The 23,414-nt window shown below is 34.5% G+C and overlaps 1 protein-coding gene and 1 non-coding gene across 2 annotated transcripts in view; both read right to left on the reverse strand.

Annotated features, from left to right (window-relative positions):
- DACH2 (dachshund family transcription factor 2) overlaps positions 1–23,414 on the reverse strand; it is a 128,110-nt gene that overhangs the window by 73,650 nt on the left and 31,046 nt on the right. The window contains exon 2 of the mRNA XM_054695656.1: positions 2,074–2,229. Within this exon, the coding sequence (XP_054551631.1) occupies positions 2,074–2,229 (156 nt within the window). The remainder of the gene's footprint in view (positions 1–2,073; positions 2,230–23,414) is intronic.
- LOC119246881 (U6 spliceosomal RNA) lies at positions 18,418–18,524 on the reverse strand. Its single transcript, XR_005125619.1, has one exon. It is a non-coding gene; the product is annotated as a U6 spliceosomal RNA (small nuclear RNA).

Below are 23,414 nucleotides of genomic sequence, written 5' to 3' on the forward strand. Positions count from 1 at the left end.
CTATGTTTATTGCAGCACTATTTACAATAAGTAAGCTACAGAAAAAAATGCCTAAAAATATATGAATAGATCAATAAGATGTGATATATATATACACAATGGAATATTACTCCATAATTAAAAAAGATAAACTCATGCCATTCACAGCAACATGGATGGATCTGGAAGCAATCATGCTCAGTGAAATAAGGCAGAAAGAAAAAGAAAAATACTGGATGGGTTCACTTATAGGAGGAATATAGAGGAAACAAATAAGGGATCAGGAAAAAAAGTAACTACAATGAACTAAAAATCAAAATCATGAGGTAACTGTGACCCAGAGACATTCTGCAGGGAGGGAGGGGGAAGTTGTATCAAAACAGGGTTGGGAAGAGCATACATCACCATGTATGGTGATGGTACATGGGTGAATTGGTGGTGGGAATTCCAAGGGGACTATACGTGAGATGATAAAGCATACATTGTATATAAATGAAGAATGGTGTAAAAAATATATAAAATAAAAGAAAAAGAAAAAAAACTGATCAAAATGTAAGGGACCCCAAGAATAAGTTCCCAGGGATTGTATCTCTCTCTCTCTCTCTCTTTTTTTAAAGATTAATTTATTTATGCATACAAGCACTGGGTACAGTCAGAAGTGCGGGAGGGTGAGAGAATTCACCAGAGCCAGAGCGGGGAGCAGAACAGGCAGACTGACGAAATACACTGCTGAGGGGAGCAGCGGGCATGGCAGAAGAGGTCTGCATGCCATATGGGACCCTCGCCGGCGGCCAGGGATAGAACTGGCACTGCAGAGACTGTGGGCATCTTCAAAGCCCAGCGCTCAACTGCTGCACCACCAGGGGAGGCCCAGATGATTTCCCACAAAACAAAGGAACTGGTAAATTAATCAAACAAAACCTAGAAATCTGACTGTAGAATTTGTTTACGGGGGGGGGGTAATGAAAGCAAACGGTGGAGGGGAAACAATTGGTCGTGTTGGAGGATTACAGCCTCTTTGTTGGTATATGGGGGGACATACATCTGAAGAGGTATGAACCCATAACTTTAAATCATATACAGTATTTTAAACCAACATTACCTCAATAAAATATAACAAAATAAATCAGTTGTTTTCAAATAATTCTTATTTTTGCTTATTGTAATGACAAGAATGACAACTTTTAAGCCCTTTACATATCAGACCATAAATAAGAAGTCCTCTAACTTCCCATCTCTTATTGCATATATCTGATTTAATCAGATCTTTTTTTTACTTCTCATAAAATATGACATTCATTTTATTTGCCTTTTCTTAACTTTCCAATACTTTTGAAACATTTCACCTTTGAGATTTTCAGTTTTAGAACATCACTGCAAAATGTCTCAGAATTCTATTTTCTTAGTGCTAGGATTTATTGGGAGGATGAAAGTTTCACATAATGGAACAATGGAACTCTTCTACCGCATTTCCTGTTTATAAGAAAATAGAAGTTTAGCCAAGTAATGTATATAAAGTCTGTTTTCCTATAGAAGTTTCTGAGTCTTTGAAGCTCCTAATAACATCATATAAAACAGAATTTGATTCCATTCACTATAGATTGATTACTGAGTAATTGTAATAATGATAAATTATATATCACTTATTATATGCAACTCACTGCTAACAACTTTTCCTTTATTAAATTTAGTTTTCATAATAACCTTAACAAGTGCATATATTTTTATTACCACCTTGTAGATGAGGAAACAAAGACTTGGAAAACATAGGTGACTTCTCCAAAATCACATGGTGATATGGAATTGAAAAGATGGAGAAACCAAACCCAAATTTTTGTGACTACAGTCAATATTTTTCATTAGTTTGTTACATGGCCTCCCATATACCACTACTCTGTTACATCATTTTTCAGTCTATCTCTTCTCTATAAAACCCACCTTTTCAAATGAATCCATTTTTAAATACCCTTCTGATTTTTTCTTCTTAAACCTTATTGAAGACAAATGGACTATCCTTGCTAGCCCAAGTTGTTCAGTGGATCTTGCATGGTATTTTTCTCAATACACCCAATTTTGGTAGGACAGTATACATACTATTGGTGAGTAGGTGGTTCTGCTGCAATGGATTGAGGGTAGAGGCACTCCCAAGGCCTGGCTGGCTAGCCAGGGCTGCATGAACAATTCCATGTTGGGGTACAGGAGCTGGAGGAGACTGCATCTTATCCTTATCCCAGGAGGATTCACTTCCACCTGAAAAACATGCATACGAACAGATTATAATGATTATAATCTGACAACTTGTATAAGTTTCTTTTAAATCTCCCTTTTAGTCTTCTTATTATTAATCAATATTAATTCTCATTATTAATATTAATTCTTAGAAAATTATTATTAAATATAGATAATTCATTTTCAACAGAACTTCTAAAATTTTAATAGCCTTGAATTTAACTTGCCTGTGGGAAGTCTAAGTAATATTAATAACATAGGTTCTCTTGACTTACAAATAGTCTAACCAAATCTGGAAGTATAATGAATAACTTTTGAAAGAATTTTGTAGTTGAAAGTCATTAATTGAGCACCACTACCTTCCATTCCAACTCTCTAACACACATGCGTTATATTTTAATGAAGCATAGTTGTTCAAAGAAAACACATTCATCTATAAGATCACAAAAACATGCAAAATATGTGGTAAGAAAAAAACTAGTCAGTTATTTGATTCTCAGTTCCAGCACACAAAAAGCTAATCTCTTTATACACAGCAGGCTTTTGTACAAAATAAGCTGGATAAAACATAAAACCATGGCTTTAATTTGAAATTGTACTTTAATTTGAGCATACATGCTAGATTGTGAAGTAAAGTGTGCATAAGTAAAGGTTACTATATTATCATAATTTTCTACAATGGCACAGCTATTTCATCTGTCACTTAGTATACTATAGGAATAGAAACATTGTTTAACACCATATAGGAAAATAACCAAAGAATGATTTCCAGGGCATGCTTTTAAGGTGAAAACTTTAAGCAGAGGGGTAAGGGAGTAAATTCCAATCACTGCAGCAGGAATGTAGCTTTAGAAAACTTGAAATGGTTGCATGGGCAGCCCCATTCATTTGCTTGATGTGATTCATTCATTCAAGGGACAGTGGTTCTGCTCCTATACATTTTCTGGTATTTTGATATTAGTATCGTCACCTCACCTGTCTGACCCTGTCCCATCTGCTACCAAAAACATTGCCACTATTTGGGGGCAGGGAATGGTTGGGAATCTTGGGCACTCTGTAAAACATGTGCATTTGCTTTTTTTTAAAAGATAGAAATCAACATGCTCATATTCTTAATATTTAATATTGTTATTGTTGGGCCTCTCTGGTGGATCAGGGGTTAAAGACAATGCTATCAAGGGATCACCAGTCACTGCAGCATGAGTTTGATCCCCGGCTGGCCAGGGTGCAACCCACATGGCACAGCAGACCTCTCCTGCCTTGCCCACTGCTCCCCTCAGCAGTGTATTTCAGTACATCTGCCTGTTCTGCTCCCCACTCTCTCTAGTTAATCCTCTCACCACCCTCACTTCTGGCTTACACCCCAGTTCTTGTATGCATAAATAAATAAATCTAAAAAAATTAAAAATAAACTTCTTAAAAATATACTGTAATTGTTCTCTCTGACTTTTCTCCCAGGTTTTGCTCGAATGGATCCAAATTTTAAATTGTAAACACTGCCATGTTTCTTCATAGCATATTTACTAAGTATATTGCTATATATTGTTATACCATGTTAATGTACTATAATTTATTAAACATTAGACTTTGAGTTTGTTTCAAATTTGATACTATTATAAATTATACAGTAATGTTTCCTTAGAATCATTAAATGGACCTCCTGGGTTAGGATTTCAGAGTTAAAGAGCTAAATATCGCTATACTTTTACTCTAAAGTGCCACATTTGAAAAAAAAAAAAATTCTTGGAATTGCAAACTTTCAGGAAAATTTTTTTTGAGACCAACTGGTACTTCCCATGAAGATTTAGAATTTTCTTAAGCAAAATCTCTGCTAGAATATGTGAGAGGCATTTTTTTAAACAGCTGTACCCAATTCAACTACTTTTACCCAACCTCTAAAAATCTACCTCCACTTTCAAAAATCCTTGTGGCCAAAATTTTTTTTTAATATTTTATTTTATATAATTCTATACATCATTTTTCACTTTTGCTCTATATATGCATTTTCATTTTGGTTATATTCCCCATACAATTGCACTCCCCCTTATTTTGACCCTAATCCTTCCTCTCCCCCCCGACCCTGTAGTATGTCTCTGGTTTATAGTTGCTTGTTGATTTTGATTTTTACTTTGTGGCCAAAATTAATCTCTAACACAAAGGTGGGGGTTTTGACCAGTATCCAACTTGATGAGTTCCAGACAAGGAAACACCAGATTCTTTAGCAGCATATGTAAGTTTGAGGGGCCCTTAGCTCTGCCTAATATGGACAGTTTTTCCAGTCAAACAGGGAAGAAATATATAGCTAATTGTTCTGCTCTTGTTATAAGCTATTCAGTTAACAAGCATGAAAGCTAGAAGGTACGGAATTTCGTTAATTTGATAGAATGGCTTAATGAACCAGAAGCAACTCCCTTGATCATGTTGAGGTATGGTGTGTTCATTGAAAACATGCAATACTCCTATGATCACATCTATTGATCTTTCATTTCATCCAGATACTTGTTGTATAGCACTTCCTAAGAGCAGGGAGGTAATTGTATGGTTGCTGCATTGACAAAATTTAGCATTCAAAAATTTGATTCCAATTCAAATCAATAGGACATTGTTATGCCTTAATGAACAAAGATGGTAGAGGAGAAAGGGGAGTATCTTAATGAATGATGAATACAATCCCATTATGATATGGAAAATTAATTATAGTAACATAGGGGCAATAAACTTAATTAATACCAGAAAATTAAAAAAAAAAAAAATGATGTGTCAATTGCAAAGCAACAACAGAACCACTTCATTTTAGCACTCTGTCCAAGACAGGAATTACCTCACCATAACAAAACTGTATTTTGTAAAATGATGAACAAAACATTGATAAAGATACAGATTGAAGGCCTCCTGGGTGGCCTAGGAATTAAGTCTCAGGGCTATCACCTCTACAGTCTGATTTGGATCCCCGGCCAGGGAGCTGCTCCACATATGGCACAGCAGATCTCTCCTCTCTTGCCTGCTGCTCCCCTCAGCAGTGTATTTCAGTAGATCTGCCTATTCTACCCCCACTCTGTCTCTGGTGAATCCTCTCACCTCCCCCACTGCTGACCTACATTCCAGTTCTTCTATGCAAAAACAAATAATTTTTTAAAAACAAAGATACCCATTGAAGACACTATATTATACCATTGATATTAACATGGTATTGTACTATCATAGTAGAAATGGGAAAACTGGATCTGAGACTATGTCAATATTTTATAATTTGAAAATCTTTCAGTCAATATTTAATATCAAATGGTAATAGGAGTTATAATTATGAATTGGAAAACAATTATATAAAAATTACTTTTATGAGAATATCTGTTAGTTATCCAGTCCAAAAGCAAGGACTCCAATATAAAAAATATATATGTTAATGAAATATTATCCTTACTTTCAGAAACAACAAGTGTTGGCAAGGACTGGAGAAAAGGAACCCTCATACACTGTTGATAAGAATGTAGATTTGTCTCACAACTATGGAAAACTGTATGTATTTTCCTCATGATATTAAAAATATATCTACCATATGATCCAGCAATCCCATTCCTACATACATCTCTTGGGAAAAAAATGCAATAGCTATTATTCAAAGTGATCAATGCTTTCCTATGCTCATTGCAGCATATTTGCAATAGCCAAGTTAAAGAAACAACCTGAGTGGGCAATGGCAGATGAGTGAATTAAGATGTGGTATTGATATACAACAAATACTGCTCAACTATAAGAAAGGGATTTAATTCTCGCCATTTTCAGTAACTTGAAAGGAACTGTAGTTGATTATGTTAAGTAAAATAAGTCAGAATGAGAAAGACAAATTGAGGCTTCCAGAAGGAGAGGGGGATTCTGGAGAGCAAATTGGGGAGGGGCCCTCTTGTACTATGGTGGAGGACAATGATGACTTAGTGTTAGGTGTGATGTGGTAACACAAATTTGAAGATTGTTAAACTATACCTTAGAATTATATACACTGTTGTAAACCAGTTATATGAATAAAAATTATAATAAATAAAAATATAATAAAACATGGAATGTTCTATTCACCAATTTGTCTTTCCTTTGTTTTTAAATATTACCTAGGAACTGCCATATCCTAGGTCTATGGGCTAGGAGTTTTGAATTTTCTCAGTGATACAGGACTTTATTCTCCATTATATTTTTTCACATAATACTAACTAAATTTAAAGTTAATAAACTAGAAGAGAATAAAATGAAAAAGTCTGCTCCCTCATTTATACTATTCACATTTTAAGTGCTCAAAAGCCACATGAAGTAAGTGGTTACCAGATTGGGATATGTAGATATTGATCATTTCCTTCATTATAGAAAGCTGTATTATTAGACAGTTCCATTCTAGAATATAAGTAGCCATTGTTTAAAATAGTTTAGTGCACAGGGTTATCTATAGTGTCTTCAGTTCAACATGTCCAATTTTAAATTAAGAATGAAAGGAGTCTTGCTCCTTTATTCTAAGAGGGAGTTGCATGATTCAATAGTTTTAACTGGAAAATTTTGAATTCCTAATATGCGTTAGGTGCTATTACCAGGGACTGAAGATACAGAGGTAATATACAATCCTCGCCTTCCAAGTTCTCTTGATTTAATAAATAGCATTGCCATTTTTGACCTCTTCATTCACTTCTTGCTGAAGTGGCCAAGTCTGTTTGACTTTTTTAAAAAAAATATTTTTTTTAATTTATGTAACATTTGAATCCCCCCCATACGGTATCATTGCCATGGTGCACCAACCACCAACCACCAAATCATCCATAGTCCACCACCATATTCTTGTGTCTCTCATCCTTTCCCACAGCCTTCCCCACCTACTCCCCAACTTTCTTACCTACCTGCTCCCTGGATGCTTCAGTTCTATAGTCAGCTGTCAAGGGTCAGTTTTTAAGCTTCTATTTCTCTGATTCTTATTTGGTTTGTTTATATTCCATATATTAGTGACACCATCTGGTATTTATCTTTATCTATTTCACTTAGCATTATTCCTTTCAGCTCCATCCATGTTGCTGCAAATGGCATGAATTTGTCTTTTTAATTACTGAGAAATATTCCATTGTGCAGATATACCACATCTTCTTGATCCATTCATCTGTTTTGGGGCATTTAGTTTGTTTGCATAATTTGGCTATTTCATTTTTACTTTTTATTTTTTTAAGATTTATTTATTTATGCATACAAGAGCTGGGGTACAGGCCAGAGATGCAGGGGGTGAAAGGACTCACCAGAGACAGAGTGGGGAACAGAACAGGCAGCCTGACTGAAATACACTGCTGAGGGGAGCATCAGGTGAGACAGGAGAGGTCTGCTGCACCATGTGGGTTGCTCACTGGCTGGACAGGGATCAAACTTGTATTGCAGAGGCTGTGGATTGCTCCATAGTCCGGTGCTTAACCCTTTGCGCCACCAGGGAGGCCCAATTTGGCTATTTTAAATAGTACTTCAATAATCATGGGAGTGCAAGTTTCTTCTGGAATAGTATTTTTTTTTTTCAGTTTTTGAGAAGATGCCTAGAAGTGGAGTTATTGGGTTCTCTAGGAGATCCATTCTTAGTCTTTTGAGACACCTCCATACTGCTTTCCATAAGGGCTAGACCAGCCTTCTATTCCAAAAGAAGTACAGGAAACTTCCATTTTCTCTACATCTTTGCCAGCACAAGTGTTTCTGGTCTTTTTGATGTCATCCATTCTCACAGGGGTGAAGTGGCATTGCATTTTGGTCTTGATTTACATTTTCCTGATGATAAGTGATGATAAAATTTGTCCATATGTTTATTGGCTATGTGCATGTCCTCTTTGGAGAAATGTCTTTTTAGTTCTTTGAGCATAACTGATTGGGTTGTTTGTGTTCTTTTTTGTTGAGTTATAGGAGTTCTTTGTAGATTTTTGGTATCAACCCTTTGTCAGATGTGTGGTGTGCAAATATTTTCTCCCATTCAATAGGGTTACCTTTTATTTTAGTTATGGTTTCTTTCACTATATAGAAATTTTCTACTTTGATAGTCCTAATTGTTTACTTTTTTGTTTGTATTTTTTTCCTTGCTGTTGTGGATGAATCCCTAAAGACGTAACTGAAGCTCATGTCATGAAAGTGTTTTGTCTAATGTTTCTTTTATGCAATCCTTGGTTTCAGTTCTTACATCCAAGTCTTTTATCCATTTTGACTTGATTTTTGTGTATGGCAGGAGATAGTGATTTGGTTTCATTCTTTTGCATGCATCTGTCCAGTTTTCCAAACACCATTTATCTATAACTGACTTTCCATTGGTTTCCACTCATTTCTACTGCCACTATCTTTGTTTAGGCCCATGTCACTTGTTCACTTATTCAAAACTTTGTAACTGACTTTCCTACCTATAAACTGTTCTTATAAAAGTGATCCTAACCATGGCTATCAAAACAGCTATCAAAAACAAAAACAGGAGCCTCTCTGGTGGCACAAGGGGTTGACACAAAGCGCTGACATCTCAGCGCTATGAAGCTATCCGAAACTGCTAGAGCAGGAGTTCAATCCCCAGCCAGGGAGCTAAACCACATGGTGCAGCAGACCTCTCCTGTCTCGCCCGCTGCTCTCTTCAGCAGTGAATTTCAATCAGTCTGCCTGTTCTGATCCCTACTCTGTCTCTGGTGAATCCTTTCACCACTCCATACCTCTGGCCTGCATGCCAGTTCTTTTATGCATAAATAAATAAATCTTAAAAAAAGGAGTATGATAAATGACAATTGGAATAGTAAGGAAGAAAGCTGAGCAGAGCACTGTCCAATCAGAGAAAAATACCTTGGTTGCATGACCAAATGTTTGCATCCAGTAAACAGTAGTAGGGGGTTCCAAGAGTTGTCCTGACACTCTTGAGTATTTGTGCATAGTCCAGTATGTTCTACAATGTTTTATAAATGTATCAGTATCACAGGAAAAGAAAAAAATAAAACAATATAAAAACAGTTCTATGCTTTTATTTTCATCATCATCACCATAATTATATCATCCTAACAGATATGGAGTCAAGCCCAAAACATTCAAAATTAGTATCAGAATAAGGTGTTTCTGTATTTAATGGAAAACTAGAGATGCTTAATGAGTAATAATTTAGTATTCACCACAGGCTTACCTAAACAAATTGCGCTTGACTAATACATCATTCTAAGAATTAGAGTGACATGTTTCCCTAAGTAAATGTAAAACTCAATATCCCAGTACATTTGTTTCTAAATTAAAATGCTGCAAGATGTACTTACTCCCTGTGTGCCACTTTAAAGTACAGTTACTAAAACCTGAACATTGTATTACTAAGTTTCAAAGATTCATTCAGATACATAGGAAATTAAATCATATGTAATGAAGTCACTCTGCTCTCCTATACGACTGCTGAGTGTGATGACAGCATTTGGATAACTCTGCATTGTTTGAAAAAGAATTGGGTTAAATGGAATATTTTTTCTAGACCTAGGAAGAGAAAGGGGTTTTGTCTGCTTTTATTTTGCAAGTTCAAATGATAAACTAATCTTAATTATGTTTCCGTGAATGCCACAGATATTTAAAGAGTCCATGTATTTACTATGGTATAATTATGTTTCCTGGTGTCATATAAAAATATTCCATGTCATATACAGATGTATGCTATGGCTAGTGCAACATTTTTTTTTTTAATGTGACAAGACAGTGTTTTGAAGCTTTGATTCACCTTTTGCTAGTATAAAGAGTGCAGGTTGAAAGATCCTCATAAAATAATACAAGTTTAAAGCTATTGACAGTATTTTGTTATCTTTATCGGAGTTACTTCTGTCACCCTTTCTAATATGCAATCTGTCTAAATGACAATCATATTAGCAAGTCACTTTATAATAAAAAAATCATATGATACCAACATTTACCATTTCTTTATTTTTGTCATATTTCTGAAATAATGAACATCTGCTGAGAAAAAAAAATAAAGATTTATTTTAAGATAAATGTCCTAGAATTCATAAGCTGTGACATAAAATACACCTTAAACAGTCAGTCTTTAAAATGAGGCATGCATATACCAGAAAATACAAAGGACGATCTTTTTGCAGATAGAGTAAGATATTAATGTTTCAATTTTTATTTTTGGTTTGAACTAAATTGTAAATGCAACATGTTTTGCTAATAATTAATATTAACATATGGCTCAACACTGATGTCATCTTTTTATAGCTGCATAGCATTCCATTGTGTATATATACTGCATCTTTTTAATCCTCTCATTTGTCCTTGGGCACTTAGGATGCTTCCAAAACTTGGTAATTAAAATAGTGCTGCAATGAACACAGGCATGCATATATCCCTTTGAATAAGAATTTTTGCATTTTTTGGGTAGCTATGTAGGTGTGGAATTGTTGGCTCACATGGCAGCTATATTTTTAATATTTTGAGAAGTCTATATACTGTTTTCTGTGAAGCCTGCATCAATTGTCTGAAATGCTTTGTTGATTCACTTTATCAAGAAAATAATGAGCATGCTCAGGTAAATAATGAGCATTCTCTCTTTTTATGCATATATTTTATTATGGGGGAGATATATATATATATAAACATATTTCACATATATAAATATATAAAATCTCCACATACATAATAGTACATGTATTCAAAATAGAAATTAAATGGTGAGATCAAGATTAAAACTTTTGACTATTGTATATATAAATAAGATAAAAATTTTAAAACATATATTTTTAATATCAGTGAGAGCAATGTGACTACTATTTCCAATATTTTGACAATATTTTTACCTCTTAATGATTGTGACAAAGAATTCCTACAAGGTCATTAAAAAGTAAAAATTATTGTCAGTGTTATCATAGTACTTGTATTGCCCTCACTGATATTAAAACAATATTTAAAAGTTTTTGTATCATTAATATATAATGATATAATGCTTTAGCTAAAACATTGTTTTGAATCTTGGTCTCACCATTTAATTTCTATCTTGTGTGCATACACTATTACAATTACACTGTTCAAATTCAATTTATGCATAGTAAGGGATCATCTTCATTATTTACCTGAGCTGCATAAACAAAAGATTTCAGACAACTTCTTAATAAATTAAAATTAAAAGGGGGCATAAACTTGTTTCTTTTCATAATTAATCATAAATCATCTTGAAATACACAATCATGTTACATTTTTGCAACTCTCATTTTTTATTTTCTTACACACTAAATCCTATAAACCTTCCATTTATATAATTTAATTACTGTTTTAATTTTTATTTCAACCAAATAAGTCATACTTTTGAAGCTAATTGATTAGACCTGAAAGCAAAGGACAAGACTGGGCACACGGGGTAAAGCAGACTAAGTCATCTTTTCTACTTTTCAGCAACCACTCATTTGTCATATACATAAGTATTATTTATAGCTCCATATGATTAATATGTATAAATACACACATATCAATAACATTATTAATATTTTCCTGTCTGTAATCTTGACAAACATCAAACAATGATGTGGGGGATACATAACATGTTCTCTGGTTGCTAGAACTAACTTTGCCCAGGAAATATAAATTTGGTATTTCATCCTATCCCTTGTATAACTACAAGTGGTGAGGTTAGAGTGATCCCACTTGATTGGCAGTTGTCAACTGGAAAAGGTTTATGTAAAAAGGTAGCAAATAGGGTCAGAGGTAGAATAGAGAAGGAAGGATGGTATCCCACCCAAATTAGAACAGTGTCGTGGAAAGAACATCAGATAGAGATGGAGTTGAATGTTGGTTCCTCAAATTATCAGCTATGAGTTTTGGAAAGGATATTAAAGCTCTTTGTGTGTCAGTTTCCTGATACCTAACATGGAGATAATAGTATCTACGCATTGTATGGTTGTTGTAAGGATTAAATGGGGTAGGATATTTAAAACACTTAGCACAATATTTGAAGAAATTAAGCACAAAATAAGTGTATATTGTTATTATTATTTAAGCGATTTCACAATGTAATAGACAAATGAAAATGCTTTTATTTACTAAATTGGTTGGATGTTAAATATGTTTTTAATGAAACTGCCAACGCAATGAAGATCATCAGTGACTCTTAGAATTAAATAAATAATTCATCAAAGGTAAAATTCCTTTGTGAAATTATTTTCCAGGTAGAAAAGTATATTTTTGCAGGTAGCATATTTATTTGCATGACCATATATACATTTTAGCATATATTGTCCTCAAAAAGTATTTTATAATCAGTATGCCAAAGCACTGAAAATCAACAGCTCCAGATATGACTTTATTGGGCCACTTTCAACAACATATTAAGTGGTTCAGCAGATGTAATTACTGCCAAACCGTGCCAAGGATTTGAAATGTGCCCATCAATTCAGCAATTTCCAAGCTGTCCATCATTCAGTCATACATAAAAATTATGCCTGTCACAATTTAGGTGAAAGAATCTATTGATGATTATATAATAAAAACCTTTTAAATATTTAAATGTGAAGTATTTTTTGTAAAACACATATATTAGGTAAATCCACTTTGTCTCAAAAGCAGATACAAGAAGAAAGTATTGAAAATAGGGGGTATTACAAAAACCTTATATATATATATATATGTCTATATATATTATAGTTAATATGTATATTTGTATTTACAAAAAATGTGTATATTCACGTGGGTAAGAATGAAACAACTATGTGTAATGAGTATAGCCTTGTCTCTACTTAGGAAAGAAATGCAGATGATTTTTTTTCTCTCTATACAGAGAAGATTGTGTTTGATTTGCAGGTAGTGGTATTAACCCTATGATTTCTTAAAAGAGGAGCCATAAGGAAGAGCAACATATTTAATAAGATGGAATAAGCTCTGCATTGGCAAGAATGTTGTTAGAAAGAATGAATTATAATTTTCACAAAAAAGTTTTCAGGTTTCTTTAAAATGAATGCAAAATACAATAAAATACAGGTGAGGAAAAAGGCAGTCAGAAAATATAAAAATGCAAGATGCAGAGAAAAGAATTTCATCAGGAAAAAAATCATTTTACTCAAAGGCAAAATCTATACTAGAGAAACAAGATCACAATTTTAAGACTTGTAGCTAAAGAACCGACATATTAAGTGGTATTATAGTTCAAAGAAAACTATAAAACTGGGCAAAATAAAATACATTGAAATACAAGGCAGAGCTTCGGGTAACAATACAAAGAAACCTTAGTTTTGTAAAGCTTTGGCATGAGAGTAAGTACACCAAAATTTATTCTATGTGTAATAAATACAACTTGTGAAAAAGTAAAAAGGAAAAGAAAGATGGCTATGGAGTAGGAGACACGAAATGAGTAATTACAAATCAAAGTTAACAATACATAACAATTATAGATTTGATAAGAAACATTTACTCCATCTGGGTTCTTAGTGTTTATGGATATATGAAATGTATCTTTGACTTCTATTATTCTGGGGCATGTCAGTTACTGTAAATGGTGTGAAACATTCACCAATGTGCATTATTGCTATGTTGAGTAATTAAAAGTAAAATTAACAGTTTTAGGTTACTTCTTTGAAAAATTGAAAATATGTAAGTCTAATATCTGTGGGAATCACATTTATTGAACACTTAGAATATGCCAGAAAAATGTTCTAAGCACTTGATCACTTAATATGTGCCGGAAACTATTCATCTAATCGTCACCCTACATCTGAGTAAATGTATGTTAAAAACAGAACTCACACAAAAACCCATAGTCCTCAAATGTTCCTTACACAGGGATATAAGTATTTTTAACTCAGGCTTTGATTGTGAATGTGCACACTGGTTCAACTCTAAGGAACAAAATGAGGCATTTCATGAAGAGAATAGAGAAATGGTTGGCTCAAGCAGCCTCAATGGACTAGGCTGAGATTTGTAGCGAACAGGCCAGTGAATCATAAAGTGGGAAGGCCTTCAAAGAAAACCTCAAAATTGCATATTCAGGTCACTCTTTCAAAAGAAAGTCTTTAAAATACATATATTTTATAGACCAACTATTGGTAATGTTTTATCTTACTTTTGAAAATAAAGGTAAGAATACAAAGCATGAGGAAAAGGCCAAGTTAATGCCAGAAGAGACAGACAGTAGAAAACTAATGGCATCTCCTAGAAGTGAACAAATAAAATGAGGACAGGACAAATAAGGCCTAATACAACAATTAAAAAAAAAACAATTGAAGTAGAAAAACCATCATCACTGGATGAAATATGATTGTCAACACTTATTTAATCTCCAGCAAAAGATACTAAAATTCATGGCCTTAAAGTATTACTAGAGAACTTTTTTTAGATTTTCTATTCTATTAAATTATATTTTATTGAAGTAACATTGCTGTACAACACTGCAAATAGTTTATGGGTAGAGGTTCATACCTCATTAAATGAATGTTATCATACCACACCAACCACCAACCACCAAAGGACCAAAGGTCATTCACTATAGTCCATTCGGATGCTCACCCATCTACTCTCACTCTTCACCTCTTATAGCCTCAGTATAAAGTCAGATTATGATGGTTTGTTATGGATGAGTTTTGTCTGTTCCTTTTTTTAATATTCCATGATATATGCATGAAATTATCTGGTTTTTGCCTTTCCCCTTCTGACTTATTTCACTTAGCATAATACCTTCAGTTCTACATACGTTGTTAAAATGATATTTCATCTTTTATTCAGACACACACATATAATATATATTTCTGTGCCAAGAGCAACTTTTTAAAATTTTCATTTATTGAGGTAATGCTGGTTTACGTCACAGTATATGTATTTGGGGTATAGATTTACATCTTTAGAAATAAATGTTATTTCACCAAATATACCACCAAAGCCCCAATAATCCTCTATTATACCCCTTCTCCCTTTTGCACTCAGCCCAACACATCTCCCTCTGGTAGCTCAATGTGCTCTTCCCCTTACTTTCTTCACCCTTCCCTCTCTCTCCCCCTCCTGGATGCCTCAGATCTCTGGTCAGTTTTCAAGGTTTGTCTTTGACCTTTGGTTTTTCTGCATTCCACATATATTAATAAATGAAACCAATTAGCATTTATCTTTCCCTGCTGACTTATTTCACTTGGCATAATCCCTTCCAGCTCTTTCATGTTGCCACAAAAGGCATGAGTTTATCTTTGTTGATTGCAAGTAGTATCCCATTGTGTATATATACACCACATCTTACTGATCCACTCACCTGTTTTAGGATATTCGTGTTGTTTCTATATCTTCGCTATTGTAATTAGTGCTATAATGAACATAGGAGTGCAGGTTTCCTTTTGAAGTGACATTTTTGTGATCTTTGGGTAGATACCTAGGAGTATAATTGCTGGGTCCTACGGCAGATCCATTTTTAGTGTTTTGCAGAAATTCCACACAGTTTTCTACAGGTGCTGGACTAGTCTACATTCCCACCAACGGAATAATAGGCTTCCTTTTTCTTCACACCTTCACCAGCACTTGCTGTTTGTGTTGTTTGTTTGTTTGTTTGTTTGTTTTTTGTTGTTGTTGTGTTGTTTTTTGTGGGACCCTCGCCAGCGGCCGGGGAATGAACCGGCGCTGCAGAGGCTGCGGGCAGCCTCGCAGCACAGCGCTCAACCGCTGCGCCACCAGGGGAGGCCCATGTTTGTATTTTTTTTAAACATGAACCACTTTCACAGGAGGTAGGTGGTATCTCATTTGCTCTGCATTTCCCTGATAAGTGATGATGAACATTCTTTTCGTATGAATTTTGGCCATCTGCCTATCTTCTTTAGAGTAGTGCCTATTTAGCTGTTCTGCCTATTATTTGATTGAGTTGTTTGCTTTGTTTTTGTCGAGTTGTATATGCTCTTTGTAGATCTTTGGTATCAGTCCCTTGTCTGATGTGTGGTGTGCATATATTTTCTCCCATTCAGTAGTGTTTCTCTTTATTTTTGTTACTGTGTCTTTCACTGTACAGAAGCTTTTTTAGCTTGATGTAGTCCTAGTTGTTTACATTCTCCTTTGTTTTCCTTACTGCTTGATGAGTCTTCAAAGATATTTCTAAAGTTTATGTCATGCATTGCTTTTCCTTAGTATGCATCGATATAATTTATGGTTTCAGGCCGTATGTCAAAGACATTTATCCATTTTGAATTGATTTTCACGTATGGTGTGAAATAGTGTTCTAGTTTCATTGTCCGAATTGTCCAGTTTTGCCCAAACCATTTATCAAAAAAGACTTTCCTTGTTCCGGCATATATACTTCACTCCTTTATTATAGATTAATTGTCCATAAATGTGTGGTTTTATTTCTGGGCTGTGAATTCTATGCTATTGGTCTGTGTGTCTGTTTTTGTTCCAGCACCAAGCTATTTTAATCATTATGACTTTATAATATAGTGTGAAGTCTGGATGTGTAATAACACAATTATTCCTCTTTTTTTTAAAAGAGAGCTTTTGTATTCAGGATCTTTTGTGGTTCCATATGAATCAGTAATATTCATTCATTTTTTTTTTTGAAGAATACCATTGGGATCTAATTTGCAATTGCAATGAATCTGTAGATTTCTCTTTTTTTTTTTTTAAGATTTATTTATTTATTTATACAAGCACTGGGTACAGTCAGAAGTGCGGGAGGGTGAGAGAATTCACCAGAGCCAGAGCCGCGAGCAGAGCAGGCAGAAGGACCGAAGCACACTGCTGAGGGGAACAGCGGGCACCAGGAGAGGTCTGCGCGCCACGTGGGACCCTCCTCCGGTGGCCGGGAACGGCCGTGGAACAGCCGTGGAACAGCCGGGGATCGAACCGGCGCTGCAGAGGCTGTGGGCAGCTTCGCAACCGAGCGCTCAACCGCTGCGCCACCGGGGAGGCCCATGACTCTGTAGATTTCTTTGGGTAGGATGGTCATTTTGACAATATTGATTCTTCCTAGCCATTAGCAGGAAGTCTTTCCACCTCTTTGTGCTGTATTCTATTTCTTTCTTTTTTTTATTTTATGTATATTTTTTATTATTCTTCATTTATATACAATGTATGCTTTCTCCTCTCAGGTGTAGTCCCTGTGAAATTCTCATCACCATTTCACCAGTGTGGTGTTCCATTACCATAGTCCCTTGTGTTCTTCCCGCACTGTTTTGATCCTTCTCCCTCCTCCTCCCCTGCAGAATGTCTCTGATTTATAGTTGCCTGTTGATTTTGGTTTTTAATTTATTTTAATTACTTTTTCCCCCTGATCCCTTATTTGTTTCCTCTACATTCCTCCTATAAGTGAAACTGTCTGATATTTTTCTTTTTCTTTCTGACTTATTTCACTGAGCATAATCCCTTCCAGCTCTATCCACGTTGCTGCGAATGGAATGAGTTTATCTTTTTTGATTGCTGAGTAATAATCCATTGTGTATATGTACCACAGCTTCTTGATCCGGTCATCTATTTTTGGGAATTTGGGTTATTTCCATAGCTTCCCTATTATAAATAGTGCTGCAATAATCATAGGTGTACAGGTGTCCTTTTGAATCAATGTTTTTGTGTCCTTTCCGTAGACTCCTAAGAGTGGAATTTCTGGATTGTATGGAAGCTCCATTTTTAGTAGACTGAGGAACCTCCAGACAGCTTTACATAGTGGTTGGACCAGTTTGCACTCCCACCAGGAGTGTAGGAGTGTTCCTTTTTCTCCACATCATTGCCAACATTTGCTGTTGCTAGTTTTTTTAACATGTGTCATTCTCACTGGTGTAAGGTGGTATCTCATTGTGTTTTTTTTTTAATTTAATACATTTTATTTTATATAATTCTTACATCATTGTGGTTTTTATTTGCATTTCCCTGAATACAAGAGATGTTGAACATTTTTTCATAAGCCTGTTGGCCATTTGTATTTCCTCTTTGGAGAAGTGTCTTTTAGCTCCTCTGCCTATTTTTTGATGGAATGTTTACTTTGTTTTCATTGAGTCTCATCAGCAATTTTTATTTTTTTTAATTTAAATTTTATTTTTATATTCCCCATACAATTTTAACCCCCATATTTTGACCCCAATCCCTTCTTTACTCGCCCCACACCCCCCATAGAGTGTCTCTGGTTCATAGTTTTTTGTTGATTTTGATTTTCACTTTCTTATAGTTATTCTTTTTCCTGGTCTCTTATTTAAGTTTTCTAGATTCCTGCTATGAGTGAGACCATCCGGTATTTTTCTTTCTGGCTTATTTCGCTGAGCATGATCCCTTCCAGCGCCAAAAAATATGGAACACTTCATGAATTTGCGTGTCATCCTTGCTCAGGGGCCATGCTAATCTTCTCTGTATCATTCCAATTTTAGTATATGTGCTGCCGAAGCAAGCACTCATCAGCTCTTTTTAGATCTTCTATTTTTTTACCAAGTTTCCCTACAGAGGTCTTTTACCTTCTTTGTTAATTATATTCATAGGTGTCAAATATATTTGGTGAGATTGTAAATGTGATGGATTTATTAATTTCTTCATCTTATAGCTCATTGTTTGAATATAAAAAGGCAGCTGATTTTTTTGTTAATTTTGTGTCCTGCCACATTGCTGAACCAGATTATTGGTTTTAGTAATTTTTCCATGGAATCTTTGGGGTTGCCTATGCATATTATCTTATCATCTGCAAATAATGACAGCTTTATTTCTTAACAACTTGAGTTCCTTTTATAGCTTTCTCTTTTCTAATTGCTCTTGCTAGGATTTCTAATAGTATGTTGTATAATAGTGGTGAGAGTATATATCCTTGACTTCTACCATATATTAGTGGAAAGGCTTTCATTTTTTCATAATTGAGAATGATTCTAGCTAGGGGGTTTGTCATATATGGCTTTCATTATGTTAAAATATGTTCCATTTATTCCTAGTTTTTCAAGAGTTTTCTTCATGAATGCTGAATTTTGTAAAATGCTTTCTCAGTATCTTTTGATATGATCACATGGTTTTACTTTCCTTTTTGTTGATGTGGTGAGTTATACTGATTGATTTTTGGATGTTGAACCATTTTTGTGCTCTAGGTATAAATCCCACTTGGTCATAATGTATAATCCTTTTAATGCATTGTTGAATTTGGTTTACTAATAGCTAAATCCCTAGCTCAGATAACTAAGAAAAAGATGGAGAAAACTAAAATAAATAGGATGAAAAATGAAAGAGGAGAAATTATATACTCTGCATAAAGATAACCAGAGATTACTATAAACACTCACATGCAATCACATTCAACAACCTAGGTGAAATGGACAGATCTTAGAATTATACAGTCAGCCACAACTGAATAGGAAAGAAATAGAAACCCTAAACAAACCAATCACAAGCAGGGAAATCAAAGCTATCCCCCCAAAAAAGTCCATGACCAGATGGCTTCACAAGTGAGCCATACCAAATATTCAAAGATGAATGAATTTATATCATGTTTAAACCCTTTTAAAAAATTTAGAAAGAAGGAATACTTCCAAATACATTTTATGAGGTCAACTTTATGTTACTACTTAAATTAAACAAAAACAACACAGAGAAAGAAAACTAGAGACCAATCTCTATAATGAACAAAGAGTTACTAATTTACTTCTTCCATTCCATATACATAAGCCTTATTTCTTTTTTGTTGGTCAAGTACTCTGTCCAGGGTTTTCAACATTATTCATTTATTACAAATATTTTTATTAAGGTAACATTGGTATACAATACTATATATTATTCAGAAATATAGGATCCCAAAACTTCAGGTCTATAATGCCACAATAGACCCACCACCAAGATACAAGTATTCCTTCAATATAGTCCATTGTGGGGCCTCCCTGGTGGCGCAGCGGTTGAGCGCTGGGTTGCGAAGCTGCCCACGGCCTCTGCCGCGCCGGTTCGATTCCCGGCTGCTCCCCGGCCACCGGAGGAGGGTCCCACATAGCACGCAGACCTCTCCTGCCGCCCGCTGCTCCCCTCAGCAGTGTACTTCGGTCCTTCTGCCTGCTCTGCTCCCTGCTCTGGCTCTGGTGAATTCTCTCACCCTCCCACGCTTCTGACTGTACCCAGTGCATGTATAAACAAACAAACAAACAAATAAATAAATAAATAAATAAAACATGCCTCTATTAAAAAAAAACAATATAGTCCATTGTGGTCCCTCCCCTATTGTCTACCCCTCTCCACATTATCCATCTGGTAGCCTCAATATTATAGTCAGACCCTAGGTTTTGTTTCTGCATTGGATTTGACTGAGCCTTTCTTTTATTTCTTCATAGTCCATATATAAATGAACGTATATTGTATTTATCCTTACCCTTATGATATTTCAATAAGCATCATCCTCTCATTCCTTTCATGTTGTTGCCCATGGCAAGAGTTAAGCAATATATTTTATTTTTGCTAGTATAAAATGGTAGCATTCCATTTAATAAATATATCACATCATGATAATCTATCTACTTAGGTTGTTTCCATAACATAATTGTAAATATTGCTACAATAAGTATTGGTGTGCATAAATACATTCAAATTAATGTTCCTGCATTCTCCAGGTTAAAACCTAACAGTGAAATTTCTGGATTATATGATAAATATATATTTTGAATATTTTGAGAAAACTCTACTCTTAGAGATGTGCAAATGGTATCTCTGTTATTATGATTTGCATTTCCCTGATGATAAGTGATGATGAGAATTTTTTCATGAGCCTGTTGGCCATCTAAATGTCTTCTTTGGAGAAGTGTCTAGCTCTTCTGCCCATTTTTTGATTGGCATTTTGTTTTCTTTTTCATTTTTATCACGTGCCTTCATTATAGATTTTGGAAATCAGCTTTTTATCAAATATATGATAAGAAAATTTTATCCTATTCAGTAAGGTATATTTTGTTTAAATGATAGTTCCCTCCACTGTGCAGAAGTTACTTAATCTTATGTAGCCCCTTTTGTTTATATTTTATTTTTTTTCTAGCCATTAGAAAGGAATCTACAAAAATCATCACAGAAGTCAGTGTTGCAGAGTGTTTGCCTGTTCTACATATTTTATAGATTCAGGTTTCAAAACCAATCTGCAACTGATATTAAGTTAATTTTTGTGTAAGCTGGGAGATGATGATTTGGTTTCATTCTTCTGCCCATGAGAGTCCAATTTTATTTATACCAGTTTTTAAAAGATTTTCCTTTATACCATGGACACTCTTGACTCCTGTGTAATCGGTAAACTGTCCACATATTATATGTGTTTATTTTGGGTATTCAAATCAATTCACTAATCTGTATGTCTGTTTTTTATTCTAGTGCCATACTGTTTTGATTATTATAGTTTTGCCATATAGCTTGATTTTGGCATGTAATACAATATATTTTCTTCTTTTCTCCAGTATTGCCTTGGCTATTTGAGGTATTTTTGGCTCCATATAAATTTCAGTATAGTTTATTCTATCTCTGAATATTGTTGTTGAAGTCTTGATAGGAATTGCATTGAAACTGCTCAATGTTTTGGGTAAGGTGTCCATTTTAAAAATGTTCATTCTTCCAATACATGAGCAGGAAATATCTTTCCTTTTTGTGCATTATCTTATTTTTTTTCTTTTAGCAATGTATTATATTTTTCATTATACAGGTCCTTCACCTACTTTAAGTTTACTCCTATTATTTAATTATTTTTGATGTGATTATAAATGGGATTACTTATTTATTTCTCTCTAGCTCATTGTTTCCATATGGGAACATACCTGACTTTTGTAAATTGATTTTGTAACAAGACAGTGCTGAGTTTATTTATTACTTCAGTTATTTTCATAGTGGAATATTTATGGATTTTCAATGTATATTATGTCATCTATAAATAATGATAGTTTTACTTCTTTAGTTTCTATTTCCCATTTTGGTTTACTTTAATATCTTCTCTATCCTAATTGTCTATATGGGACTTCCAATACTATGTTGAATATTAGTAGTGAGCAGGGACATTTTTGTTTCATGCCAGATCTTGGAAAAGAGATTTTAAATAGTGAAATAATACAGGAAAACTCCCAAACCTTGGGAAAGAACTGTCCATACAATGTCATAAAGATAAAGGAACACTGGTTATCTAAATATAAAGAGACTTATACATATAAAGAGACTTATACATATGGCTTGTACAGTCATAAAATGCCCAAGTATTCAAGAGAAAATATCTGAAGTAGTTAGGGGAACAAAGCAGATACATTACAAAGGTACTACCATTAGGCTTACATCATACGTCTCTGAAGCAACCATGCAAGCATGGAGAGAATGAAAAGATATAGTCAAAATACTTAAAGATGTAAACTACATTTGTGATCCTATTTATTTGTGCTCTCTCCCGTTTTTCCTTTGTGAGCCTGGCTAGGGGTTTGTCTATTTTATTTATTTTTTCAAAGAACCAGCTTTTGGTTTCATTGATCTTTTGGAATTTTTTTATAGTTTTGATTTCATTTATTTCTGCTTTGATTTTTATTATTTTTTTTTCCTCTACTGGTTTTGGGTTGTTTTTGTAGTTCTTTTTCTAGTTCTTTGAGCTTTGAGATTAGGTTGTTTTTTTTGAGTTCTTTCTTGTTTCTTGATGTGAGCCTCTATTGCTATGTATTTTCCTCTTATTACTGCTTTTGCTGCATCCCATACGTTTAGGAAATTGGTGTCCTCCTTGTCATTCAACACAAAGTATTTCTTTAATTTCTCTTTGATCTCCTCATTAGTCCAGTGGTCTTCCAGTAGTGTGGACTGCTGGTGGGAGTGCAAACTGGTCCAACCACTACAGAGAGCTGTATGGAGATTTCTTGACCTACTAAAAATAGAGCTTCCATATGATCCAGCAATTCCACTCCTAGGTATTTACCCAAATGACACAGAAACATTAATTCCAAAGGGCACATGCACGCCTATGTTTATAGTAGCACTATTTACAATAGCTAAGCTATGGAAACAACCCAAATGTCCCAAAATAGATGACTGGATCAAGCAGATATACTACATATACACAATGGAATATTACTCAGCAATCAAAAAGATAAATGCATGTAGTTTGCAGCAACATGGATGGAGCTAAAAGGGATCATGCTCAGCGAAATAAGTCAGAAAGAAAAAGAAAAAGATACCGGATGGTCTCACTCATAGCAGGAATTTAGAAAACCTAAATAAGAGACCAGGAAAAAGACTAATCAATACAAAGTAAAAATCAAAATCAACAAGCAACTATAAACCAGAGACACACTATGGGGGGGAGGGGCAGGGAGAGGAAGGACTAG

This window comes from Talpa occidentalis, unplaced genomic scaffold (genome assembly GCF_014898055.3).
Source record: "Talpa occidentalis isolate TD23 unplaced genomic scaffold, MPIMG_talOcc4v2.1 talOcc4.15, whole genome shotgun sequence".
Lineage (NCBI taxonomy): Eukaryota > Metazoa > Chordata > Mammalia > Eulipotyphla > Talpidae > Talpa > Talpa occidentalis.